Source organism: Sinohyriopsis cumingii, chromosome 6 (genome assembly GCF_028554795.1).
Source record: "Sinohyriopsis cumingii isolate HCF-2022 chromosome 6, ASM2855479v2, whole genome shotgun sequence".
In the NCBI taxonomy this organism is placed as follows: domain Eukaryota; kingdom Metazoa; phylum Mollusca; class Bivalvia; order Unionida; family Unionidae; genus Sinohyriopsis; species Sinohyriopsis cumingii.
The window spans coordinates 117,030,878-117,055,020 of record NC_142966.1 but is presented as its reverse complement, the minus strand read 5'-3'; the positions used below and the strand labels follow the sequence as shown (position 1 = coordinate 117,055,020).

General features: G+C 36.5%; 1 protein-coding gene across 1 annotated transcript in view; it reads left to right on the top strand.

Moving 5' to 3' along the window:
• The window catches only part of LOC149797807 (FRAS1-related extracellular matrix protein 2-like), a 266,726-nt gene extending 243,910 nt beyond the window's left edge, over positions 1–22,816 (top strand). The window contains exons 24-25 of the mRNA XM_089962791.1: positions 9,509–9,655; positions 20,181–22,816. Of these exons, the coding sequence (XP_089818917.1) occupies positions 9,509–9,655; positions 20,181–20,636 (603 nt within the window). The 3' untranslated portion in view covers positions 20,637–22,816. The remainder of the gene's footprint in view (positions 1–9,508; positions 9,656–20,180) is intronic.
• The last annotated feature ends 1,327 nt before the right edge of the window (positions 22,817–24,143 follow it).

Below are 24,143 nucleotides of genomic sequence, written 5' to 3'. Positions count from 1 at the left end.
ATTATGTGTTTATGAGTCTACATGTCCTTTATTATGTGTTTATGAGTCTACATGTCCTTTATTATGTGTTTATGAGTCTACATGTCCTTTATTATGTATTTATGTTTCTACATGCCCTTTATTATATGTTTATAAGTCTACATGTACTTTATTATGTGTTTATGTATCTACATGTCCTTTTATATGTAAATCATTTGTTTGCCTCTTTTTTGTTGTTGTTGTTGTTGTTGTTGTAGGGTTTAATGCCATTTTTCAGCACAGTATAGGCTATACGTGGCGGGCCAGTACTAATGGTGGAGGAAGAACCAAGGAAAGCCCTGAAAAGAACCACCGACCCACGAGAAGCTACTGGCAAGCTTTCTCACATACCCACATAGACCAAACCCGAGACTCAAACCCACACAGACAGAGGTAAGATGGCAGTGATCCGTAACGGTGAGCACTTTAGACCACTCAGCCACTTGGGGCCCATCTCTTTTTTGTGTACCTTTTGTTTACTTTCTACATGTCTTTAATATGTGCATCTTCTATATGAGTCTACATGTCATTTAATTTGTACCTTTTGTTTGGGGGGCCCCGAGTGGCTGAGTGGTCTAAAGCACTCTCCGTCACGGATCACTGCCATCTCACCTCTGTCTGCGTTGGTTTGAGTCTCGGGCTCGGCCAGTGTGGGTATGTGAGAAAGCTTGCCAGTAGCTTCTCGTGGGTTGGTGGTTCTTTCCGGAGTTTTCCCAGGTTCTTCCTCCACCATTTATACTGGCCGCCGTGTATAGCCTATCTTGTGCTGAAAAATGGCGTTAAAACCTACAACAACAACAACAACCTTTTGCTTGAGTCCACATGTCATTAATGTGTACCTTTTGTTTGAGTCTAAATGTCATTAATGTGTACCTTTTATTTGAGTCTACTTGTCATTAATGTGTACATCTTCTGTTTGAGTCTACATGTCATTATTGTGTACATTCTGTTTGAGTCTACATGTCCTTTAATACATGTATCATATGTTTGAGTCTACATGTCCTTTAATACATGTATCTTATGTTTGAGTCTACATGTCCTTTAATATGTGTATCTTATGTTTGAGTCTACATGTCCTTTAATATGATTATCTTATGTTTGAGTCTGCATGTCCTTTAATATGTGTATCTTATGTTTGAGCCTGCATGTCCTTTAATATGTGTATCTTATGTTTGAGTCTACATGTCCTTTAACCCTTTACCTCATGCAAGGACCTTTGGACACCTCTACTCCATTCACATGGAAGCGCCTTTTGGCATCTCTGCTCCATTCGCATGGAAGTACCTTTTGACGTCTGCTGTAAACATCAGTGATTTTAAGCCGGTTTTTGTAGCACCACCTTCTGGGAAAACCCCTATTAAATACTACATTCATTTCTGCGAATGAAAATTACGTCAGATCACGTGGCCACTATTTATGGTCTGGTCGATATCTGCTATTTAAAGTAACTGGTTCGTAATCTCCACTCTCCAAAAAGTAGGTCATGGATTTCATTCAGCACTTACAAAATTTTCACGATTAGAATCACAGCTATGAAAACTTAAATAACTTAGGTAAAGGTTCTGATATTGATGTAGGCAGCAATTAGTTTTTAAAAAATTATCAAATTCAGATGACTTAGTGATGTAGATGCAGACAAAAAACTTGTAAATTTCGAGTATGAGAAATGGCAGCTACAGTTGGTCACGTGGTCTCACTGACTTGATGGTGAACGAGTTTTCTCAAGATTTTTAAGCACTTATAAAATTCTTCTGTGAAAAATAATTACACAGCTATAACAAACCGATTTTGCTCTTAGATTTTTGCACACATAATAGATGTGTACCAAAAATGTAAAATGGTTAAAATTGCTGTTAAACGTAAAAACACTACATTGCTTAACAGTTAACAGGCAGGCCTATGTGTATGGAGTCGAATAGTTAACAGGTGTTCTATTTATAGTGAGCTGCACTTTGTAACTTTGCTCTATGAGGTAAAGGTTTAATATATGTATCTTATGTTTGAGTCTGCATGTCCTTTAATACATGTATCTCATGTTTGAATCTACATGTCATTTAAGACATGTATCTTATGTTTGAGTCTACATGTCCTTTAATACATGTATCTCATGTTTGAATCTACATGTCATTTAATACATGTATCTTATGTTTGAATCTACATGTCCTTTAATGTGTACCTTCTCTTCATCACATCTTATCTTTATACATGACTACGTTAACATGTACCTGACTTTGTAAGATATAAAACAACCATCATTAACCCAGTTCATAGTAGCATTATACATGATGAGTTTGTCACAAAGTTGCACAGATCCAGATCTGTTATCACATAATTCACTCATGCTCTGGATCTGTGCAGTTTGTTAGGAGTAATCAGTAGAACAAACAACATAGACCCTGATCTGCTGGTGCATTATGCATTGACAGATTGGATCATGTGTTTTTCACAGTTGGATTCGACTTATATGCAGGTATATACTGCAGATTGTAATATTGTTGCTATTATTTACCGGTATATTGTAATATCATTACCTTCCAGAATTTGATAAAGTATTTTTAGATTATTGCATTTGTATGGGAAAATATGAACAAGTTTTTCTGAGCAAAACTGCATGACTTTGAGAGTGAAGTATTACTCTGGAAAAACCAAGTCTTTATTTTCCTATACTATTACGTAACCCTTTTATTAAATACTCATTTTGTTTTTACTACCTAAGGCTTAATAATAAAAAGAACACATTACAAGAAGCTAAGTAATTTAATTTATGTTGGATTCCATAATAAATATACAACTGTAAATTTATCAATACATAGCAATAATATTAATTTACACATAGCACTGCTCAGTGACATTTGAACTTCATCATGTGATCATCAGTAGTTTCAAAATAATTCTCATTTCTGTATACTTAAAATTGAAATTTAGAGGTAAATTGTGAATGAATGAACATTAAAACAACTTTTCCAGTTGGTCTGGAATTAATCGACTTTGTTTTTCTGTTGATCCAACTCAGTTTTGCTTTTCTGCTTGCGATGGACTGGATTTATTAGCTGGATCAGTTTTGTACAGTGTCTGTATGATTTGAGCAGTGGAGAGATTGGCCTTGCATCAGCTGCATTTGTGTTTCTGTTCTGTCATTGATTGTTTGGAATCATAATGTGGGAAAAATATGAATTCTTTTAATTGAAATTATTAAAAAGTTGCCATGGAATTGTAGGTTACTGCATTTGTATGGGAAAATATGAACAAGTTTTTCAGATGGAAATACTGCACAACCAACAAAACAAGTTCATATTTTCCCATACAAATGCAGTAACCTTTTTATTATATGCTCATTTTCTTATTCTACCTAAGGCTTAATTATGTTACATAATTAAAAAAATACACTACATGAATGTATGCCGTATTCCAATCTAAATACACAAATGCAGATTCATCATTACACAACAACAACATTATTAATGTGCATATAACTCCGCCAAGGTAAATTTTAACTTAGTTGCACGCTAGACAAAACTTTTGAAAGAAAATATCATTTTGATCATCTTAAAATTGAAATTTGGAGTCATATTGTGAATGAATGCACATTGCAACAACTTTTCCATTTGATCTGATTTTGGCATTTTTATAATTTCTACAAAATTTCATGATTATTGACTGGATTTCATTGGCAGCATGTTGATATCTGCAAGTGTGTGTCTGTTCTGTCATTGAATGTTTTAAATTATAATGTGGGAAAAATATTAAGACTTTCAATTGCAATAGTCAAAAAGACGTTATAAAATATAATGTTTATTTCATTTTGAGTACAGTAAGGAGGATATAATTGCACTTGGAATTTAGTCAAAATTACACTACAGTTTTGAAATGTGTAATCAAGCTTGAGAACCCATGACATGGCTCATGCAATTCAGATTTGCAGAGCTAAGAAAGTACATTTTGAGGAAATTCAGTATGTAAAACTGTAAGTATATTTTTTGCCATTCTTATTACCAGCTAAAGAAAACAGTTTATGCCTTGTCATTTGCATGTTATTTGTAGGTACCCAGCAATTTGTAAATCTGGCAACTCTCACCTGCCTAAATCCAAAACATTGTATCAAAAAAGTTAACACAGAATGTAGCAAAGCAGCTAGTATGTGGCAGTCCACAAAACATCTGCTTTAGTTCATTCAGAAACAAATTAAATCAACCAAAATGTAAAGTGCATACTACGTGAGTGTACATGATTTGTTTACAAATCAAAAGTGCTGGCATCTGCGTTCATTGTTTATTTACAATAAAAGTAGTTCCTTTATGAGTGCAATATGAAGTGCGTTTGAGTTCAGTATCATAAAAAATACTGAATGACTCTGACAATATAAAGTTAACGGAGAAAAAAAAGAGCATATAATAATATATACATTTCATTTGAGTGCAGTAAGGACAGTAATTTCTGTTGGAAATCTAGTCAAAATTACAGTATACTTTCAATGTGTGTATCAGGATTCGAAACCATTGACATGGCTCATGTAATTCAGATTTCAGAACCAACTAAGAAAGTACTTTCTGAGGAAATTCAAGATGCAGAATTTAAATATATTTATTGCCATTCTTATTACCAGCTAAAGAAGACATATGTTTATGCTCTGTCACTTGCTTGATGTCTGTTGGAGGGACCCCAGCTACCTACATGACGTGTATGGCTTGTATCACTAGCCTACTTTAGGCCTGAATTCAAAACATTGTATCGGAAGTATTAAAGAGAGAAAATGCCAAAAGCAGCCTGTATGTGAGAGTCCATTTAGACAGTGGAAAAAAGATTTCTTCATTGTCTGGGCTCTTGGTTCTCTACCAAAATGTTCAGTTGCATTTTGTAACATTATACATGTGTAACTAACCAATCAGAACCCTCTGTGCATGAGTCATGGCTCCACTGGTACTATCTACAGGTGTCTGCCTCTTTGATAGCACTCTGTGTTAAGACCTCACAGTAGTCATTTATATATATTAAAGTTATTGATAGTTAGAACACGGCGTCTCATCTTATGTTTTAACACAATAATGCAACATGGTGTCAGAAGTGGGATAATAATTATAATTGGAATAGCACATGGATTGTAAATGGATATTTTGAAACAATAACTTTACAATCCACAGAAGATTTTGCACGAATTTAAAACCTTAAAAACGTTGAAATTTCTGCATATGAACTTAATACCTTCAAAATAGATCTTTCCGGCGTGCCAACCCCTTCCATGGACTGGGACAATTCCAACCTTACCAACTCATGGGCTAAATTCCAACAACACTGTGAATTAATATTTAATGGACCGATGAGTAGAAGAAGTGATGCGGTCAAAGCCAATTACATTCTACTTTGGGTAGGCGACAAAGGTAGAGATATTTTCAACACATGGACTCTGACGGATGAAGATAAAAAGGACCCATCAATGCTCTTTACAAAATTCAAACATCACGTGCAACCAAAATTAAATCCGGTCTTTGCCAGATTCAAGTTTAACAATGAAATTCAAGGCTCCAGGACAATAGACCAATATGTGACTTCATTGAAACTCTTGGCCAAGGACTGTCTCTTCAAAGACGAAGACGACATGATTCATGATAGAATTGTCTTCGGGGTATCATCACCAAGGATATGAGAAAAACTTATCAACGAAGGTGAAAAGTTGACCTTGGAAAAGGCTATTAACATCAGTCAAAGCCATGAATATGCCCAGGAGCAGCTCCAGACCATGTCTGCATCAGCCATACCGGAAGTACATGCGACAATTCAACAACAGGCCAAGACAAAAGAACTACAGCCAAAGAAGAAATGGACCACATCTTCCAGACGGAGCATCAACGCGACCTGTGGACATTGCGGATACAAGTCACATTCAAGCCAGGACAAGTGCCCTGCAAAAGGAAAGACTTGCAATAAGTGTCATAAACTCAATCAATTGACAGTGTAAAAAGGGATATAAATGCCAATGGCCAGGCGTATGCGGCGATAGAGGTAGGACCTAATTTAGTTTCTATTGGTTTTAAATTGGATACTGGCTCTCAAGTTAACATCATACCATCGCATATATTCAAAAAAGCTAGGCATAAAACATCCACTTCAACCTACATTAAGCACATTATCGCATATGACGGCAAATTATTGAGTACAATGGGTACAGTCAATCTCACGTGTAAACACACTGAACGTACACATGAACTCGAGTTCTACATTGTTAAAATGAAAGCACCACCTATTCTTGGTTTACAGTCTTGTATGGAGTTAGGCTTAGTTAAATTTACATACTCTGTTCAGACACAGACGTCAAATTTACAGTGTAACAAGAGTACTCCCCTCACTAAGGCAGTTGTTCTCAAGGAATATGCCGAAGTCTTCATTGGCATAGGTCTTTTCCCTGGTGAATGTACCATACACATTGACCCCAAGGCTACACCTGTAGTGCACCCTCCATGGCAAGTACCTGTCACACTTCAAGACAGACTAACTCGATCGCATGGAAAATGAAAATATCATTGCCCCGGTTACATCACCTACACCATGGGTAAATTCTATGGTTGTCGTAGAAAAGCAATCGGGTAAACTAAGGGTATGTCTCGACCCACAAGATCTTAATAAATCAATTTTGCGTCCCCATTACCCTATGCGCACACTAGACGATATCCTACCCCAATTATCAGGTGCAAAATACTTCACCAAATTGGATGCACGGTCAGGATATTGGGCAATAAAACTGTCACGTGACTCATCATACCTCACAACTTTCAACACCCCTTACGGCCGTTACCGTTTCTTGCGTCTCCCATTTGGTTGGAAATCATCTCAGGATGAATTGCAAAGGCAGATCGATGAGAGCTTTGAAGGTTCAAGTAGTATTGTTTCGATTTGCGACAATATACTAGTTTTCAGACGCACACATGACGAACATGATACAAATTTGAGAAATGTTCTCAAACGTTCCCTCGAAAAAGGAATCCGGCTAAATGAGGAAAAACTAGAAGTAGGTGTTACAGAAGTACAGTACTTCGGGCATATTCTGTCAGCAGAAGGTCTCAAACCCGACCCTGCTAAAGTATCAGCAGTCAGAGAAATGGAACCCCCTCGTAACCGCGCAGAGTTAGAAACCATTCTTGGCATGGTTAACTACTTGTCCAGATTTGCCCCAAATTTGGCTGGGGTCACCAGTCTGTTAAGACAACTGTTAGCGAAAGACATAGAGTTTTCATGGGACTCTCCGCAAATAGACGCATTTCAAAAGGTCAAAGACATAATTACTACAAGCCCGGGACCTGTTCTGTCCTATTTTGACCTTAAGAAACCACTGACTTTGCAAGTTGACGCGTCAAAATATGGGCTCAGTGCCGCCCTAATACAAGATGATAAGCCTGTGGCTTATGCACCAAAATCCTTGACTACAACTAAAATTAATTATGCTCAGATAGAGAAAGAAATGTTCGCTATACTGTTCGGATGCAAACGGTTCCATCAATATGTATACGTGAGAAAGGTACACGTTCAAACTGACCACCTTCCACTTGTCGCTATAATGAAAAAGCCCCTCTATGCAGCCCCACCGCGACTACAACGCATGCTTTTGCAACTGTAGCGTTATGACCTAGAGGTAAAACATTACCAAGGTTAGAACATACCCGTAGCAGACACACTCTCCCGTAAGTTCTTATCTAATACACACCCCACCTTATCTGAAGGTATAGATATGCATGTGCATATGGTGTTATCAGCATTACCTATATCTGATCGTAAGAAGGAAGAAATTCAATCTCTCACTGAACAAGACCCCCAGCTGGTCATACTGAAACAGGTCATAATTGAAGGTTGGCCTGAAAAGAGGTCAAGCTGTCAATCAGAGATAATTGACTATTGGAATTATAGAGATACACTTTCAGTTGTAGATGGGTTAATCGTGAAAGGTCAAAAAATAGTCCTCAGGAAGAAAATGCTAGAAACTGTACATTCAGGACATTTAGGTATTGAGAAGTGTCTGAAAAGAGCCAGAGATGTCTTGTTTTGGCCAAGAATCTCAGTTGACATTTCCGATTTAGTGTCAAAATGCTCTATCTGCTTGGAGCGCAGAAGTTCTAACCAAAAGGAACCTCTCATACCCCATGACGTCCCTGAATATCCATGGCAAAAAGTCGCCACTGACCTATTTACATGGGATAATAAAGAGTACATTGTTGTAGTAGATTATTTCAGTCGCTACTTTGAAGTTAAGACACTCGCAAGCTCAAAGAGTTGCACTGTTATTAATCACATGAAAAGCATATTCGTGCGCTTCGGAATACCGGAAGTCGTTGTCAGTGACAATCAAACATGCTATTCTTCCCGAGAGTTCGCAAGCTTCGCGAAAGAATGGGACTTTAAACATGTTACATCGAGTCCCACATACCCTCAGTTGAATGGCCTAGTGGAGAAAACAGTTCAAACTGTAAAGAGAATTCTCTCAAAAGCAAAAGCCGATGGCAGAGAGCCGCTTATAGGCATATTAGAATATCGAGCCACTGCTCTTGATATCGGGTTCTCACCAGCACAATTGTTGATGGGGATACAACTCAGATCAATTCTCCCAACAACCCACGAAAAGTTAATTCCCAAAACACCCATCACTGCTGAGGTCAAAAAGAAAATTACACTTCACAAGAAGAAAACAAAGAATTATTATGATAAAAGTGCAAAACCACTAAAACCACTTAAGGAAGGGGAATCAGTCAGAGTTCAATTCAAAGGTCAAAACTGGGAGCCTGCCGTTATAATAAGAAAACTCGACGAAAGGTAATACTCAGTTCACACCAAAGATGGTACCATTTATCATTGCAGTAGACGTCAGCTCATGAAAACTAATGAAACACACCCCCTACAATGTAATATAAATGCGCCCTTCTCTCAGATTGAAAACACACTGTGTACAACAGTAACACTTCCCACAAATGCCAGTAAACCAATTTCACAATCAGTGGAATCTCAATGTTTCAGCCAAAATACGCCTGAGCCTGCCGCAAGAAACCCACAAGATTGTCAGCAAAGTGGATACTACACACGTTCTGGTAGGCTAGTAAAACCAAAGATAATAGTCAGTGTAATATCGGTTCCTAAAACCTGTACATATCATGGATAAGAAACAGTTGTGAAATCCTGTACTCACAGATAGGAGAGACTCAGCTAATAGAACAGTCATTAGTGTAGCACATTGTATGGTTTTGTTGATAAACACAGATGGTGATTCAAGATAAGGGCCAGCTGTGTACATTATATAGCAATCAAACAAGCAACAGGATATTTTAAAAAATATACAATGCATTCTCAGTCTGTCACAGACTTTTATTCGTTGATCATTGTAAGCATTGCTATCAAAGACGAACTTGATTTTGATCTAAAATGACTCTTATAATCATACTTGGCATATTTCTGGTCATAATATTTTAAGTAAATCCATCTATGTTAGTTCATTTTTTCTGTACTTTTATTTCAGGACAAAGGAGCTCCTCACACATCTGATTTGAATTTTCAAAATGTCCCCTTTGAGGCCCAGCTAGCAATAGATGATCCCAAGGCAAAGACTCTGACCCTTCAGCCAGGAGCAGATGGATTTTCCTTCAATTCCCAGTCACTATTTCAGGTACTTTATTACAAAGAGATATTTGATCCTGGATTATACAGCAGTGCTTGCTGTGCATCTCTGTTGTCTCAAGTTCAATCCAGGATTTCATGGTTATTGGTAACTCATCCATGGTTAGTGTTTTTTAAAGCTGTTTGTTCCAAATTTGTCAGTAAGGATTCCATCATTATAGTGTATTAAGTTTGTTGAAAGTAGAAATCATACAGATCTGCTATCAAATGTGGCCACCATTACTAACAATAGAAAACAATTAAAAACATTTGAAAAGGTTGCTTCCTTTTGATGTGTGATATTGCCAAAAATTTCAAAATCTGAACATATGGGAAATTATCAGTGATCATGAAATGAAAATTCTTCTAAAAAGACTACCCAGTTGAATTTAACCAAATTTGACAGCAAGCATTCCTGGCATAAAGATGTTTAAAGTTTGTACAAATGATCCTGATTCCCCATCTAATATACTATTTCTACCCTAGGAAAGATAACAGTAAATGACTCTCTTTGAAATCATCAGAAATTGAACATTTGAAAAAAGCATCCAACTTAACCAGATTATTTCAATGTCTGTTCTTCAATTAGGCTGATGTGAGCCAGGTGAGTGATTTTGGCACACTTGAGTCTCTGTTTCTTCTATACTCTTGATTCCTCTTCTCTTGCAATGTTGTACATTGAGCATAGGATTCAAGGTTTCCTGGAATTTTCAGTACTGTATCTTTAAATCTTAATTTCTGCATGAGTTCTTTGTGTTAATTTATGTGTGAGCTCTGGGTGTTAATTTTTTTGTTAGCTCTGTGTGTTAATTTCAGTGTGATCTCTATGTGTTAATTTCTGTGTGTGCTCTGGTGTTAATATCTGTTTGTACTCAGGTTGTTAATTTCTGTGTGAGCTCTGGGTGTTAATTTCTGTGTGAACTCTGGGTGTTAATTTCTTTGTGAGCTCTGTGTGTTAATTTCCGTGTGAGCTCTGGGTGTTCTTTTTGCTGTCATAAGAATCTATAGTCTTTTGTAAAATGTTCAAAATCCAGCTGCAATTCTTCCTTGGTGTATGTCCATGTGCAAATACATGTGATTAGGAACTTGTACATACCAACTTCCATGTAGTTGCCAATTCATTTTAATGACAAATGTTTGCAACTGAATATACAGTTGTCTGCTGAATTTCGGTTCAAGGTCACTGACAACTGATAGTGTAATGTATTTTGTATGTTGATTGAATGACAGAAGAACCTGCAGAAGCAAATTATTTAGAGCTGAATCAATTACTTATTGCTTTGTGATGTAAAATATTGGACAGAAAATGGGAATTGTCAGATAAAATACTGGAAAATAATGGGTGAAGACAGAAGTTGAATTAGAGGAAGATCTGAACAAAAATTCCTCAGTGCATGTAAATTATATATTGGTCGGTTAGTTTACTAATGTAAACATTCACAGAAAAGATTTTTATAGTTTAGCTTGGGCAAAGAGGCTCAAGTGTCAAGGCAAATGCTGCTTTTTACCAGTACTAGTGCTTCACGTGTTTTCAGGACTTTTCTCCATTTATTTCTTATTCTTTTTTTAAATTTTTGTGTGGTTCCCCATCTCTCAATTAGGAGGACATGTTCCAAGAACCATCTTAGCTACCAACTGAACTGTTGATTGTACACAGGATAGTTATGGTTTTAAGTACATTCAATTTGCAATGAAAACAGTTTTGAGAAGAAAATGAGATTTTACATGAACCTAGGTGGTGTTGCTTTACAGCCATCCACAGTTTAGCTGACATAATCATCATGTGCAAGGGGAGCAAACACATGCTTATTTATGGGGGCAGAGGCCAGTTTTTATGTACAAATTTAATGCTGCAATAAGTGACCTAGTATAAAAAATCATAAAAAATCTAATTCACAAGTGAAGTCAAAAAGGATTTATTCTTAAATATCAGGGAATCAGGAGATAGGTCCATAAATTTGGATTCTTCCAATCTTTTCAGTAGGGTTGGCCGATTAATCCTAATCGTTTACCACGCCAACTGAGACCTGCAAAAAGAAAAGAAGTGATATTAATGTATATTTAACATTCAGTGAAAATATAAGAATTTAAGAGGAGAAGCTATGTGTATTGTCAAATGCATGAAACTGCCACTTAATTTTAAGCTTTTCCCCCTTTGTTAACCCTTTACTTCATAGAGCAAAGTTACCCAGTGCAGTGCACTATAAAAAGAACATGTGTTACCTATTCAACTCCATACACATAGGCCTGCCTGTTAACTGTTAAGCAGTGTAGTGTACATTACGTTTAACAGCAATTTTAACCATTTTACACACATCTATTATGTATGGAAAATGTAATAGTAGTCTGATTGTTATAGCTGTGTAATCATTTTTCACAGAAGAATTTTTTGTGTGTTATAAAATATTGAGAGAACTTGTTCACCGTCAAGTCAGTGAAGCCGCTTGACTAACCATAGCTGCCATTTCTCATACTTGAAATTTACAAGTTTTTTGTCCATGTCTACATCACTAAGTCATCTGAATTTGATAATTTATAAAAACTAATTTCAGCCTACATCAATATCAGAGCCTTTACCTAAGTTATTGAAGCTTTCATAATTGTGATTCTAATTGTGAAAACTTCGTAAGTACTGAATGAAATCCGCGACCTCCATTTTGGAGAGTGGAGAATATGACCCAGTTACTTTAAATAGCAGATTTAAAAAACCCACTTAAAATGGCTGATGTTTACAGCAGGCATCAAAAGGCGCTTCCATGTGAATGGACTAGAGGTGTCAAAAGGTGCTTCCATGTGAATGGAGTAGAAGCGTCCAAAGGTGCTTGCGTGAGGTAAAGGGTTAACTGAGCCTATAAATTTCAAGATATATACATAACAATGAAAAATTTCCAATTATCACCCAAGTGTGAGATATGACTCTCTTATGTCAACTTCACAGTGAGGGTCATGAAGGTAGAAATTATGTCAGTGTGCTAAAACTTTTATTCTTCTCACCAAACTATAGCAAGCAAAATGTCATATGCATCACTATTTCTAAGACTATTCCGCTGGTGACATTCAACATTTACAACAGTATGTTTCTGTATGATTCCTCTGAAATCCTGTGGAGTTAAGTTACTTTTCAGAATACATGTTGACATGATATGCAATTGTTTATGTGTGTCTGTATTGAAATGTGAATAATATTCATAAAAATGAAGGTTCAAACTTTGACAGCTACAGAATGAGCAAGACAATACATTATGGTCACCATTTTGTTCCCATATTTAGTAAGTTAAGTCCAAATAATGCTACTTTGTCATGATGTAAACAATTCTCACATTGAGGTACAAAACACAGTTACCTCCCTCTCCAAAGAGCATTACATTCAACACTAAGTGATATATGGAAAAAGGAAGGAAATATAATGGAGCCAGTGCATAAAACTTATTTAAATATACACAAAGAAACAGAAAAGTATAATAGATGTAGGTGACTGCACCATAAAAAAATTATCAGTTTTCCTTAAGGGGGCAGGGGCCAGTTTTTATTTACAAATTTAATGCCGCAATCAGTGACCTAGTATAAAAAAATCATAAAAAATCAAATACACAAGTGAGGTCAAAAAGGTCCATATTTTTGGATACCTATATTAAAACAAAGTGTAAGAATATTATCCGCTTGATGAAAGAAGTCAATGGCAGTTCATAGCAGAAGAAGTTTATGCACCCCAACCTCAAATTATATCTGCATTTTTGACACAGTGTGATGCTCACACTGCATATGCAAGCCTTTTTCCTAGATGACAGTTCTGCAAAACAGTGTGTACTAAACAGGCTGATGCAATTGAAAATAGTTGTCATCCAAGCTGTTTTTGAGATATTCTACATGTCCCAAACCCATGTGTTTACTGTTATGGGAGGCTAGCTCTTCTTCCAAGCTGACTATTGGTATTTCACTATCAACATATTGCAGAGTAACTATGGAAGGTGTACATGCCTGACATAAATTTCAAGAAAAACACAAGCCCGAAACACCCAGTTCACAATAATAACTGAAAAGTCACACCATTGCCTTAAGTTAAGAAATTTGCCAGGGTCCAATTTATGAAACTGTACCCTGCCACCTATACCTATCATTTGCAAGGGGAGCTAACACACGCTTAATTATACCTATCAGTACAGATCATTCTTGTGGACCACTCTGGCCCTAGCAGTCATGGTTCAGCAATCACATAGACCTGTTGATCACTTGAGTTAGGCAGAGATCTCCTGTCACAACACCAGGGATTCCTTCTTGACAAAAGACTACACATTCTTCACCTTCACACCTGCCTCATCTCTCTGCCAGAACAAGTTTTCAGGCCAAGTTGCCAGTTGCATCATCCAGGCCAAGAGAGCTTCTACATCCAAGGTCTTTGATGGCAGGTAGAGAATCTTCTGTACAATTGGAAACACATTGATCCCAGACCTGCCAAATATACTGAAAAGATTGGAAGAGTCCCAATTTATGGACCTATCTCTTGATTCCCTGATTTTTAAGAAAAAATCCAGATTTTTGAACTTCCCAAGGAAAATTTTAAAAAAACGTATTTTTGTTTACAAAAACATCATTTTTCGTTTCCCTGTTTCTGTTTCTGGTTTTTCTGTGTCTGGTATGTTTCTTGGTACTTTACCATATCTGGCTTGATTTTCAGTTTCCATCTGCAAATACAAAGAGATTGTCTCACAGTGTGGTTCTCTTTATCCGATCCCCATCAGCAAATTTCAGCATCATAATGGATAAGTTTCTCATCAAGAAGCAAAAAAAAAAGAAAAGGAAGTAACTGATTTTTCACCAGCCAAGAGAAAAAAAATGGGATAAAAAATATGTGTGATTGAGAGAAGCAGTTTGCTTGCATTCGTCCATCAACTCGCAGGGCCTATCATGCATTCTGCAACTGATGATTGACTCACCCCACATTCAGTTTTGCGTCAAAACTGTAGATTTGGTCAAGCTGAAACTCTCTGTGCAGATCATCAGTGTTTTTCCTTCCATTTGGTTGGAGGGAAAGGACAGGTCCTTAAACAATACTACATATTGTTTAGACACATCTGCAATGTTTGCATGAGTAAGTAAGTCATCCTTTAGTGGGTTGCTCTCATGAAAAAAGGATGGATCTGGCCAACTGTTGTTTCCAACCCTTGGGAGAGTAATGCTATCAATACTTTCAATACCGCACAGCAACAGCAATGCTGAGAGAGCATTCTCAATGGTCAGAAAGAAACAGAACTGGCCAAAGAGCCAGCCTGTCAGCATCAACCCTAGAAGCTATTCTTGTTAGCAAATGTGGCACCCAAGGACAAATAAATGATGAACTTTTCCAGAAATGCAAATCTACAACATAAAATGGGCTGAAATAACTGATATACACCTTACCTTTGTACTTCCTGATTTTTTACCCTGCCTCCTGATTTTTAATGGTGATTTTGGGGCAAATTCCTGATTTTCATTTTCTCAATGTTGGCAGGTCTGCCCTTTTGTAACTTCCATTGCTAATTTCCTTTTGTTCCTTTTTGAGACTAAAAGATGTTAAGTATCCACTATCAAGGGCCATCATCAACACTTAAATTCTCTAAGGGATGGAAATCATTTCAGATTTGCACCTTGCCACTCTTATTAAGTATTCTGAGCTCCGGAGACCTGTCTCCCACTCTCTTATGCCCTGATGGAAGAGCGGTGTGCAAAGGGTCATACTGACTTTTATCCTCTCTATGGGAAGATGTATTCACATCAAATGGATTGTGAGTTTTCAGCATGAAAATAGATTAGCTGTGCAATAGTGACATGTAAATATTGCATAATTGAAATTAATATTACCCCACCCCACACAAAAATTACATATCATCAGCTTTACCAGCCAGCTAGCCAGCCAGCCTACCATCCATCTGACCATCAGGTTGACTTTTCCATGCTACAGGGTATGTTATACATGGACAATGGAGTTATGCCAGTTGAGGACATGGTTTCTGTTTGAATACCCACTGGCACATTCTGAGAGTAGGGATTATAAAGTCAAGGCTTATGTAGACATTGAGGGTTAGAATGAACACCTGTCCTTTCATCTCATTCAGTAGTCAGTGAAAATAGGCAAAATCAACAATCATCTTTCATACAAAAGCCAGAACCAGTCAGAAAGCCTAATCAGAAAGCCTAAAACAGTGTGACCCCGCTATAACATGGTAGCTGGGAGCCTTAGAACCCAACCGTGCTATAGACCGAACCATGTTATAAGCAACCAGATCAGTCAGCTGAAGAAAATGATACATGTACCCTAAAAAATTGGGGGGAGGTAGTTAATAAATGTGGGCAGTAAAATATGTGCTTCATTGGCACAGTTACCATCTTAAATCGATGCATATTAAATGGGAAATACACCTGTAGTGAAAACAGAGAAGGCATATATAATATTTTACTTTATTTAGAGAACCACGGATTGGTACATATACATTATACTGTTTATATATACATGTCTTATGTATAGCATGAATAGAGAGTATCAACACTATGTACTCACCCATGAATCTCAAGACATACACTGAATGCACAATACAAATAATTCCATCAAAAAAATGCACACACATAGATTTAAAATATTCAATAATTTTGTCACCGGTCATATAGGTCTTAATTCTGTGGATAAACAGCACAATCACGTAACAAATGATGAAGCACATTTACTTTTCAGTATGTCCTAAGTTGGTAAAAGTTAGTTTGCGTTTTAAGCTGACATTGGTAGCATTCGTAAGCAGAGACTTTTTCACTGCAAAAAGGAAACTTTCACCACACAGATAACATGTTCCAATCATGTTGGAAAAGGAAAAAATCCATCAGATTTCATTGCTTTTATTTAGGTTTGGTACTCACTTCTCTGAAGAAAAGTTCATTGCTTTTATTGAAGATTATAATCGGCTTTCTTTGATGAAAGGTGCATGTTTTTATTAAAGTCACCACTAAAGGCCAGCTTTGGAGAACCAAACAAATGTCCGTTTCTTATTGTGGCAACAACATCAAATAATTTTATTGCATCATTCAGACTGATTTTTTTTCTCCATTTGCTTAGCATGTTTTCATAACAGTCAGTGCTTCAAAGGTAATGTTTTCTTTGAAACTTCAGCAAACTATTTAGTGGAAATAAGAAGAATTTTAATTATAATCCACACACAAATGTCAGTCTATGTAAATATATTAATTACTAGTGAGCAGCCAAAAATCTGACAAAAGATAGATTACAAGTTAATGCCTCGTCTGGTTGATCTCTGCTACTAGAAATTTCAACAAAAAAGTGGATATCTCCCAAATTATAGTACTCATGCTAGATGTCAACATAAGCGGATTATGATATAACAATGCACTGTTTAGATGGGGTTTGTCAATATGGATGAAAAATTTGTTTATTTAACAGTAGATGAATTTCAGTGCATTTTATATAAAGTTTGCGGCTTCCTTTCATGGGGTTTCTGAATTTCACCACTCCAAACCAATAGTTGTATATAGAAGTTTAAACAGCCAACAATTTTGCCAATAAAAAAAATCGCCAGATGGTATATTTTGCTGCCAATAAGGAAAATAAAATTGCAATTTGCGACATTGGTGAAGCACTACTCGATCCTAGAATAAACATTTTACACTTTTTTTTTGTACTTTGAAGAAGAAAAAGCTATTTTTTCATGTACGAGAAAAATACATATAAAATTTCAAGAGCTATGCCAGTCATCTTGTATGATTCAGGCACAATCTCTTTCCCAAAATGATAATACTTTTAAGAAAGAATTTGTTTCATGTGTGAGAAAAATACATATATATCAAATTTTGGGAGCTGTGCAGCTACCGTGCTATATCCAATTTCATGTTATAATGGAGCGTGCTATAGCGGGGTCACACTGTACCAGTTTCTTTTCAATCACACTGGTGCCACATACCCTTGGACACATACATTGTGGATTTTCTGGGCATATATAATAAAATTTCCGAGGTAAACAAGTCAACCTTGCAGTTGAATTAGGTCACTCAGAATGTTTTGTGATGTGACTTCCAAGCTGGTGCAGAATGTGACAGCCACATGATTTGGTATCATTAACAGTGTTTCCTTGTGCCAAAAAATAGGTCAGTCAGAATTCTTGTGAATCTATGTCCCACATAACCATGGGGATCTATAGAGCAGGGCATCATTCTTTGCCTAATGCCCTTATGGCTTCTGCAACCTTGATTTAGTGCAATGCAACACCAATTTCTGCTCATCATCACTCAAGCTGCATCACAACATTGGACCTACACTGATTGCATTTTGGTTAGTTTTGACTGTTTTGTGTTGAGGATCTGAAGGAATCAGACAGTACAACAGGTGCCCCTCCAGCTCATGGGGACAACAGTACAACAGGTGCCCCTCCAGCTCACATTATTCACTTCATCCAGCTTTTCACCCACATCAGTATATACTACAGTCAAGAGATGATTTGTAGATAGAAGGAGAGGGGGCTCAACAGCAGCAATGTTGACACATTACCAGTTTTAAATGACAATGTACCAGGCCTCAGCTTTGGAGGTAATATAAATATAGGGATAAATATTAGGTTCTTGAAACCAATTTTTCCTTCCACAAGTCTCCTCACAATCACCAGCCGGTGACTCGTCAACTTGCTCACACACAGAAAATGTGCAGTACTTCTGTATTTTCAGCAATCTTGGAGTTGCAAAATGAATGGGTGGTCCAAGTTTTTCATATTGGCTTTGGATTATCCATCCCCCTAATTGTCTCCAGTTCCAATCAAATGTGGTTCTAATGATACAGTCCACTCACTCTCTTCTCAGCAAGATCTATTCCATACTCACAAGCATTAGAAGTATGCAGAGAAAAGTTGTGGAACCAGTCAAACTTCTTTCTTCTGGTAAAGGCTAAAATGGAGGATCCAAAACCCCTTAGGCTTTAGGGTCTTGGCTGAAGTGGGTGATACACCCAAGTGTGGTCTTATTTGTAAGAAGACTGGATAACCTTATGAAGCATTTAAATTGCATATCTTAAGATTGAATGCAGCATTTCAGACTGAGACAATATTGAAGCCATTGACTGGCATGCAGTCAACCTTCTCAAGTTTCCATCTGAGAAATCTAGTGATGAGATCTGCTGGGTCCATTGACTGTGGCCCAGACAAACACCAGACCCAGTACAACCTCCATACAGGCACAATTTTAGAGCTTTCACTTGATTTGTCCAAATTTTGTCTAAAATGTAATTTCTCATTACTTCTGTATTGTTACATGACCATTGGTTGTGCAGCCTTCATGTTAGTGGAGCAATTTATCCTTCATACAAGGAATCCAGTTACATTTCATATAAAGTATACACATGACAGAGGCTGGATCTTCATGTATTTCCTCCTGTTTACCTATTCTTCTGGAAGTATAAAGAAGAAAGCAAATCTTGTTGTAAATTATTTTTCTCATATCCAGTTACATTACTGTTAAGCCCTATGACACCTCCACAGTGTCAGTGTAGTCATTATTGCTTAAGCTTAAACTGGTAAACATCCATTATGCTGGTACACACACACACACACACACATAGAGCAGTGAATAGAGGAGGTAATCTTTCTGAGAAGATTAGATTCAGGAGGTAGTGGCAGTTATTTCATTTACATTTAGATGATTGGGTAAGTATTCCCAGAAAAGCCTAACTTACTTTGAAAAAAAGAAACTTACCAGATCATAAAATGCTGCATATACTGATGCTTGGGATACCTTGGTAACTCAGCTTCCATTTCCCATATTATGTATGTTTTGTGGTAACTGGGCTTCCATTTTCCATAAGTTTTATGTCTCATGGTAACTGGGCTTCCATTTCCCATAAGTTTTATGTCTCATGATAACTGGGCTTCCTTTTCCCATATGTTTTATATTTTATGGTAACTGGGCTTCCATTTCCCATAGGTTTTATGTTACATCGTAACTGGGATTTCATTTCCCATAAGTTTTATGTCTCATGGTAACTGGGCTTCCTTTTTCCATATGTTTTATATTTTATGGTAACTGGGCTTCCATTTCCCATAGGTTTTATGTTACATCATAACTGGGATTCCATTTCCCATAAGTTTTATGTCTCATGGTAACTGGGCTTCCTTTTCCCATATGTTGTATGTTTTGTGGTAACTGGGCTTCCATTTCCCTTAGGTTTTATGTTTCATCGTAACTGGGATTTCATTTCCCATAGTTTTTTTGTGTTTCAGTACATGGAATCAGGACTGACATACCATAGTAATAAACCTCCACCATGTAATGAGATAGTATAGGTAATGTCTCCACTCGTTCAGTAAGGCCTAATTATTTGAGATGAAATTTATGAAATATTATCATTTAATTTTAATGGATATTCTTGCTATGGTTTGGTTTATCAATTAATTGTGAATGTTCACTGTCATTGTTTTTTAGGTTGATAGTGGTCGTCAGTGGTTCCTTCATGCCATCTACACATTACGATCAATATCAATTAATTGTGAATGTTCACTGTCATTGTTTTTTAGGTTGATAGTGGTCGTCAGTGGTTCCTTCATGCCATCTACACATTACGATCAAAAGAGAATTCAGATAGAGGTATTGGTAAAAGAAGCATTGACCAGATTCATCATCTGATTCAGCGAGCTGTGGATGAGGTCGAAGGAATTGGCAAGAAAGGAAAAGGAACGAACATGGTTAGAATTGCATTCACTCTGGACAGTCGCCAGGATGGTACATACAGTATTGATGAAGTTGGAGACAAAGAAAATGGGCAGATGTCACTTGTAGCCATCTTAGTTGGAATTGGAATTCTTCTACTACTTTGTTCTTTGGTTGCAGTAATATTTATTCATAAAAGAAGGAAAAATTCATCCCCACCTCCTTCACCAGCCGGAACAATAACAGTATTGTCCAGTAAAGGACAAAGCAAGGTCGTGCAAGTCAATCATATAGTTGCAGACACAGACAATACAGAAATATAGCAAATATGAAAAAATTAAGGTCAAATGTGAAAGGTTGTAAGTCATGGCTGCAATTTTCATGAACCTATACACATTTACCTCACAGATGTCTCATAAATCATGCTCATTTTGTGTTTTTATTTTTAAATTTAGCTTGAATATTGATTTTAAATTTATCCTCATTTAGACTTGGTTTTATTAATAGAAATCCATTATATGCCTTCTTGAAATATAGTACAAGTTAGTGAGTGTGTTCTCCATGTTCTCAGCATATGTACCATAGTTATAGGTTACTGCATTTGTATGGGAAAATATGACTGAGCTTTTTGGATGGAATACTGCACAACCTTGGGAGTGCAGTATATCCATCTGACAAAACGAATTCATATTTTCCCATACAAATGCAGTAACCTTTTTATTATATGCTCATTTTCTTATTCTACCTAAGGCCTAATTATATAAACAAAATACACTGCAAGAAACAACATAAATGAATGTATGCCGTATTCCAAACTAAATACACAAGTGCAGATTCATCACTGCACAACAACATTATTAATGCGCAAATAACTCCATCCAGATAAATTTGAACTTAGTCACATGCTCTACATAAGTTTCTAAAGAAAATGGTTTGTCTAGTTAAAATTGAAATTTGGAGTCATATTGTGAATGAATGCACATTGCAACAACTTTTCCATTTGTTCTGGAATGAATAGATTTTGGTATTTTGTTTCGATTCTACGAACATTCATGATTTTGGACTGGATTCATCTGTGCAAATTGTAAATGAAATACATCGGATTGAAGCAATGTGGGAGAAGCGTGTTTACATCTGCAAGTGTGTTTATTCTGTCATTGACTATTTTAAATCATAATGTGGTAAAAATATGAAGTGTTTCAATTGCAGTTATCAAAAAGACGCTATTGAATTTAATGTTTATTTCATTTTGAGGTCGTGCAGAATTCCATCCAAAAAACTAGTTCATATTTTCCCATACAAATGCAGTAACCTATAATTACAGTACAATTTCAAAATGTGTAATCAGGCTTGAGAATTCATGACATGGCTCATTTAATTCAGATTTGCAGAACTAAGAAAGTACATTTTGAGGAAATTCTGGACGTAAAACTGTAAGTATATATTTTTGCCATTCGTATTACCAGCTAAAGGAGACAGTTTATGCCTTTATAGCTTGCATGTTATTTGTAGGTACCAAGCAGTTTTATGAAATCTGGTGTCTATTGCAAAATCTGAAACAATGTATCAGAAAGTTAATGTGGAATGTAGCAAAGCAGTTGGTATGTTGCAGTCCATGAAACATCTGCTTTAGTTCATTCAGAAACAAATTTAATCAACCAAAATGTACTGCACCTACTATGCGAATGTACATGATTTGTGTACAAAGTAGTTCCTAATACACTATTGGGCACATGTGTCCTGCATGTGGGTGCAATATGAAGGTGTGCAATATCGTAAAATATTGAACGATTCTGATAATGTAAAGTTAATGGAGAAAAAAATGAGCATATAATAAGTATGGTTTTCTGCATGGTCCCATCTTACCTAATATTGTACACTGGGTATGTATCAAAGTCATATCCATCTCTTTCATTGCCTAATAAAAGAATTATTTATTTGAATGAGGGTAAATTTTAAAAACATAAGCTACTGCATTGTAGTGATAATGCCAATTTTCTTAATGTATGTGCTTTGCTTAAGAAAACAAAATTGCTCTCCTGTTACTGGTAGTTCTTTGATATACATGTTGTATTTTAGTCACAGATTTCTTTTAATTCTTTGACTTGTACATCAACTTTTGTTTAGTACACTTAAACTTTAGTACATATAGATATAGAATTTTGTATTTGCTTATACATGTATTTAAACCAAGCTCATTTGCAAACAGTTTATATACCGATCTGCTGCTAATTAATGCATTGACATATATGGGTCTCTCTGTTTAACACTAATCTGCCTATTTATTATGAGATAGTAGCTTTGGGTCTACGTTGTTCATTGCTAGATATAAACTTTATACCAATTACCGTATTTTCGCGTATATAAGACGCATCTTATATAAAATTTTACTTACTCCGCACCCTAAGAGCGTCTTATATTCATGGGCGTCTTATCTAATTATTTTTTTACACAAACGAAAACTCAGTCAACAATTTCTATAATAAACATTTACTAAAAATACTGTTTGTCTTGATTTAAAATCAATCTATTCATCTTCATCGTCATCAGTTTCTGCTTCAAATCCATTGAAACTTTCATCGAATTCACTCTCGTCGCCGAATACCTCCATAGCCGCTGCTAATCGATCCTCATTGGCGTCATTGGTATCGGATGCAGCCTAGTCGTCGTCTGAAGAACTGATATCGGCGGCCGGTTCTGGAATTATCCCACACTTTCTGAAGCCACATATGATTGTTGCTGTTTTCACTTTCTCCCATGCCCGGAGAACCCAATTACACACCTCTACGTACATTGCGCGATGTTGTCGACCAGCTGGCGTGAAGGTGTGCTTAATTCTCTTTCAGCAGCTGTTGCCATGCTCCTTGGCAAACTTGATGACGTCTAATTTAAAATAGGCCGTATATGATTTTCGCTTCGTCATCGTGAAAATTTTATAAATTTTATAAATGCTCAAGAGAAATGATCACTCATTTATTTATAACAAGAGATTGATCCCACGTATACCCTATCCCATGTATACCCTGTATACCGGTATTAACCGGTATATACTAACCCCAGCCGCTGAAGCCTATGCATAGCGGCCATGGGGAAGATAAGATCAAACGATAACCGTTGCGGCCCTGCCTCAAACAATTTTTTGAACTCCAGCCAAAACGGTCAATAAAGCCTTGTTTAAATCAGGTGAGTGATCGAAACATTGGAGATTTGTGTTTATGACAAAGGAAAGTACAGGTAGCCACTTTGATGCAAGTGGTTTGAAAACGGATGTTTACCGGTACATATTTGAACAAAACAAAACAACACACAGAATTATTCAAAAGATTTTACTAACTTTATTGGAACAATACTGTAATAGTACTTAACAAAATAATATTAGATACAGATCAATACCGTAAGTAACTTATAAGTTATTAAAAAAATCAACGCTATGTCTTCTGCAGTCAATATAGGGTTTGCTCAGTTCGGCAGATGGCGAGGCCGAGTGTGTCTTATATTCGTGGGCGTCTTATTTAAAATATTTTTTACACAAATCGTCAAAACCCGTGTCATATATATGGGTGCGTCTTATAATAGGATGCGTCTAATATACGCGAAAATACGGTACTATGCTATTTGACTGCTATAGGCATTGTAAATTAAATATACTTATTAAATTAGACTTTTGCTAAAAAAGTTACACTTGCACTATTTGCATTTGTGGTGTATTTGATAAGATACATCAATGAGTTTGGTGCACTTTGACTCATAAAGGAATGATATTAGTGTATATACATGCATTTAAGTTAGGCCCATCTGCGGACATCATAGACCCAGATCTGCCAGTGCAT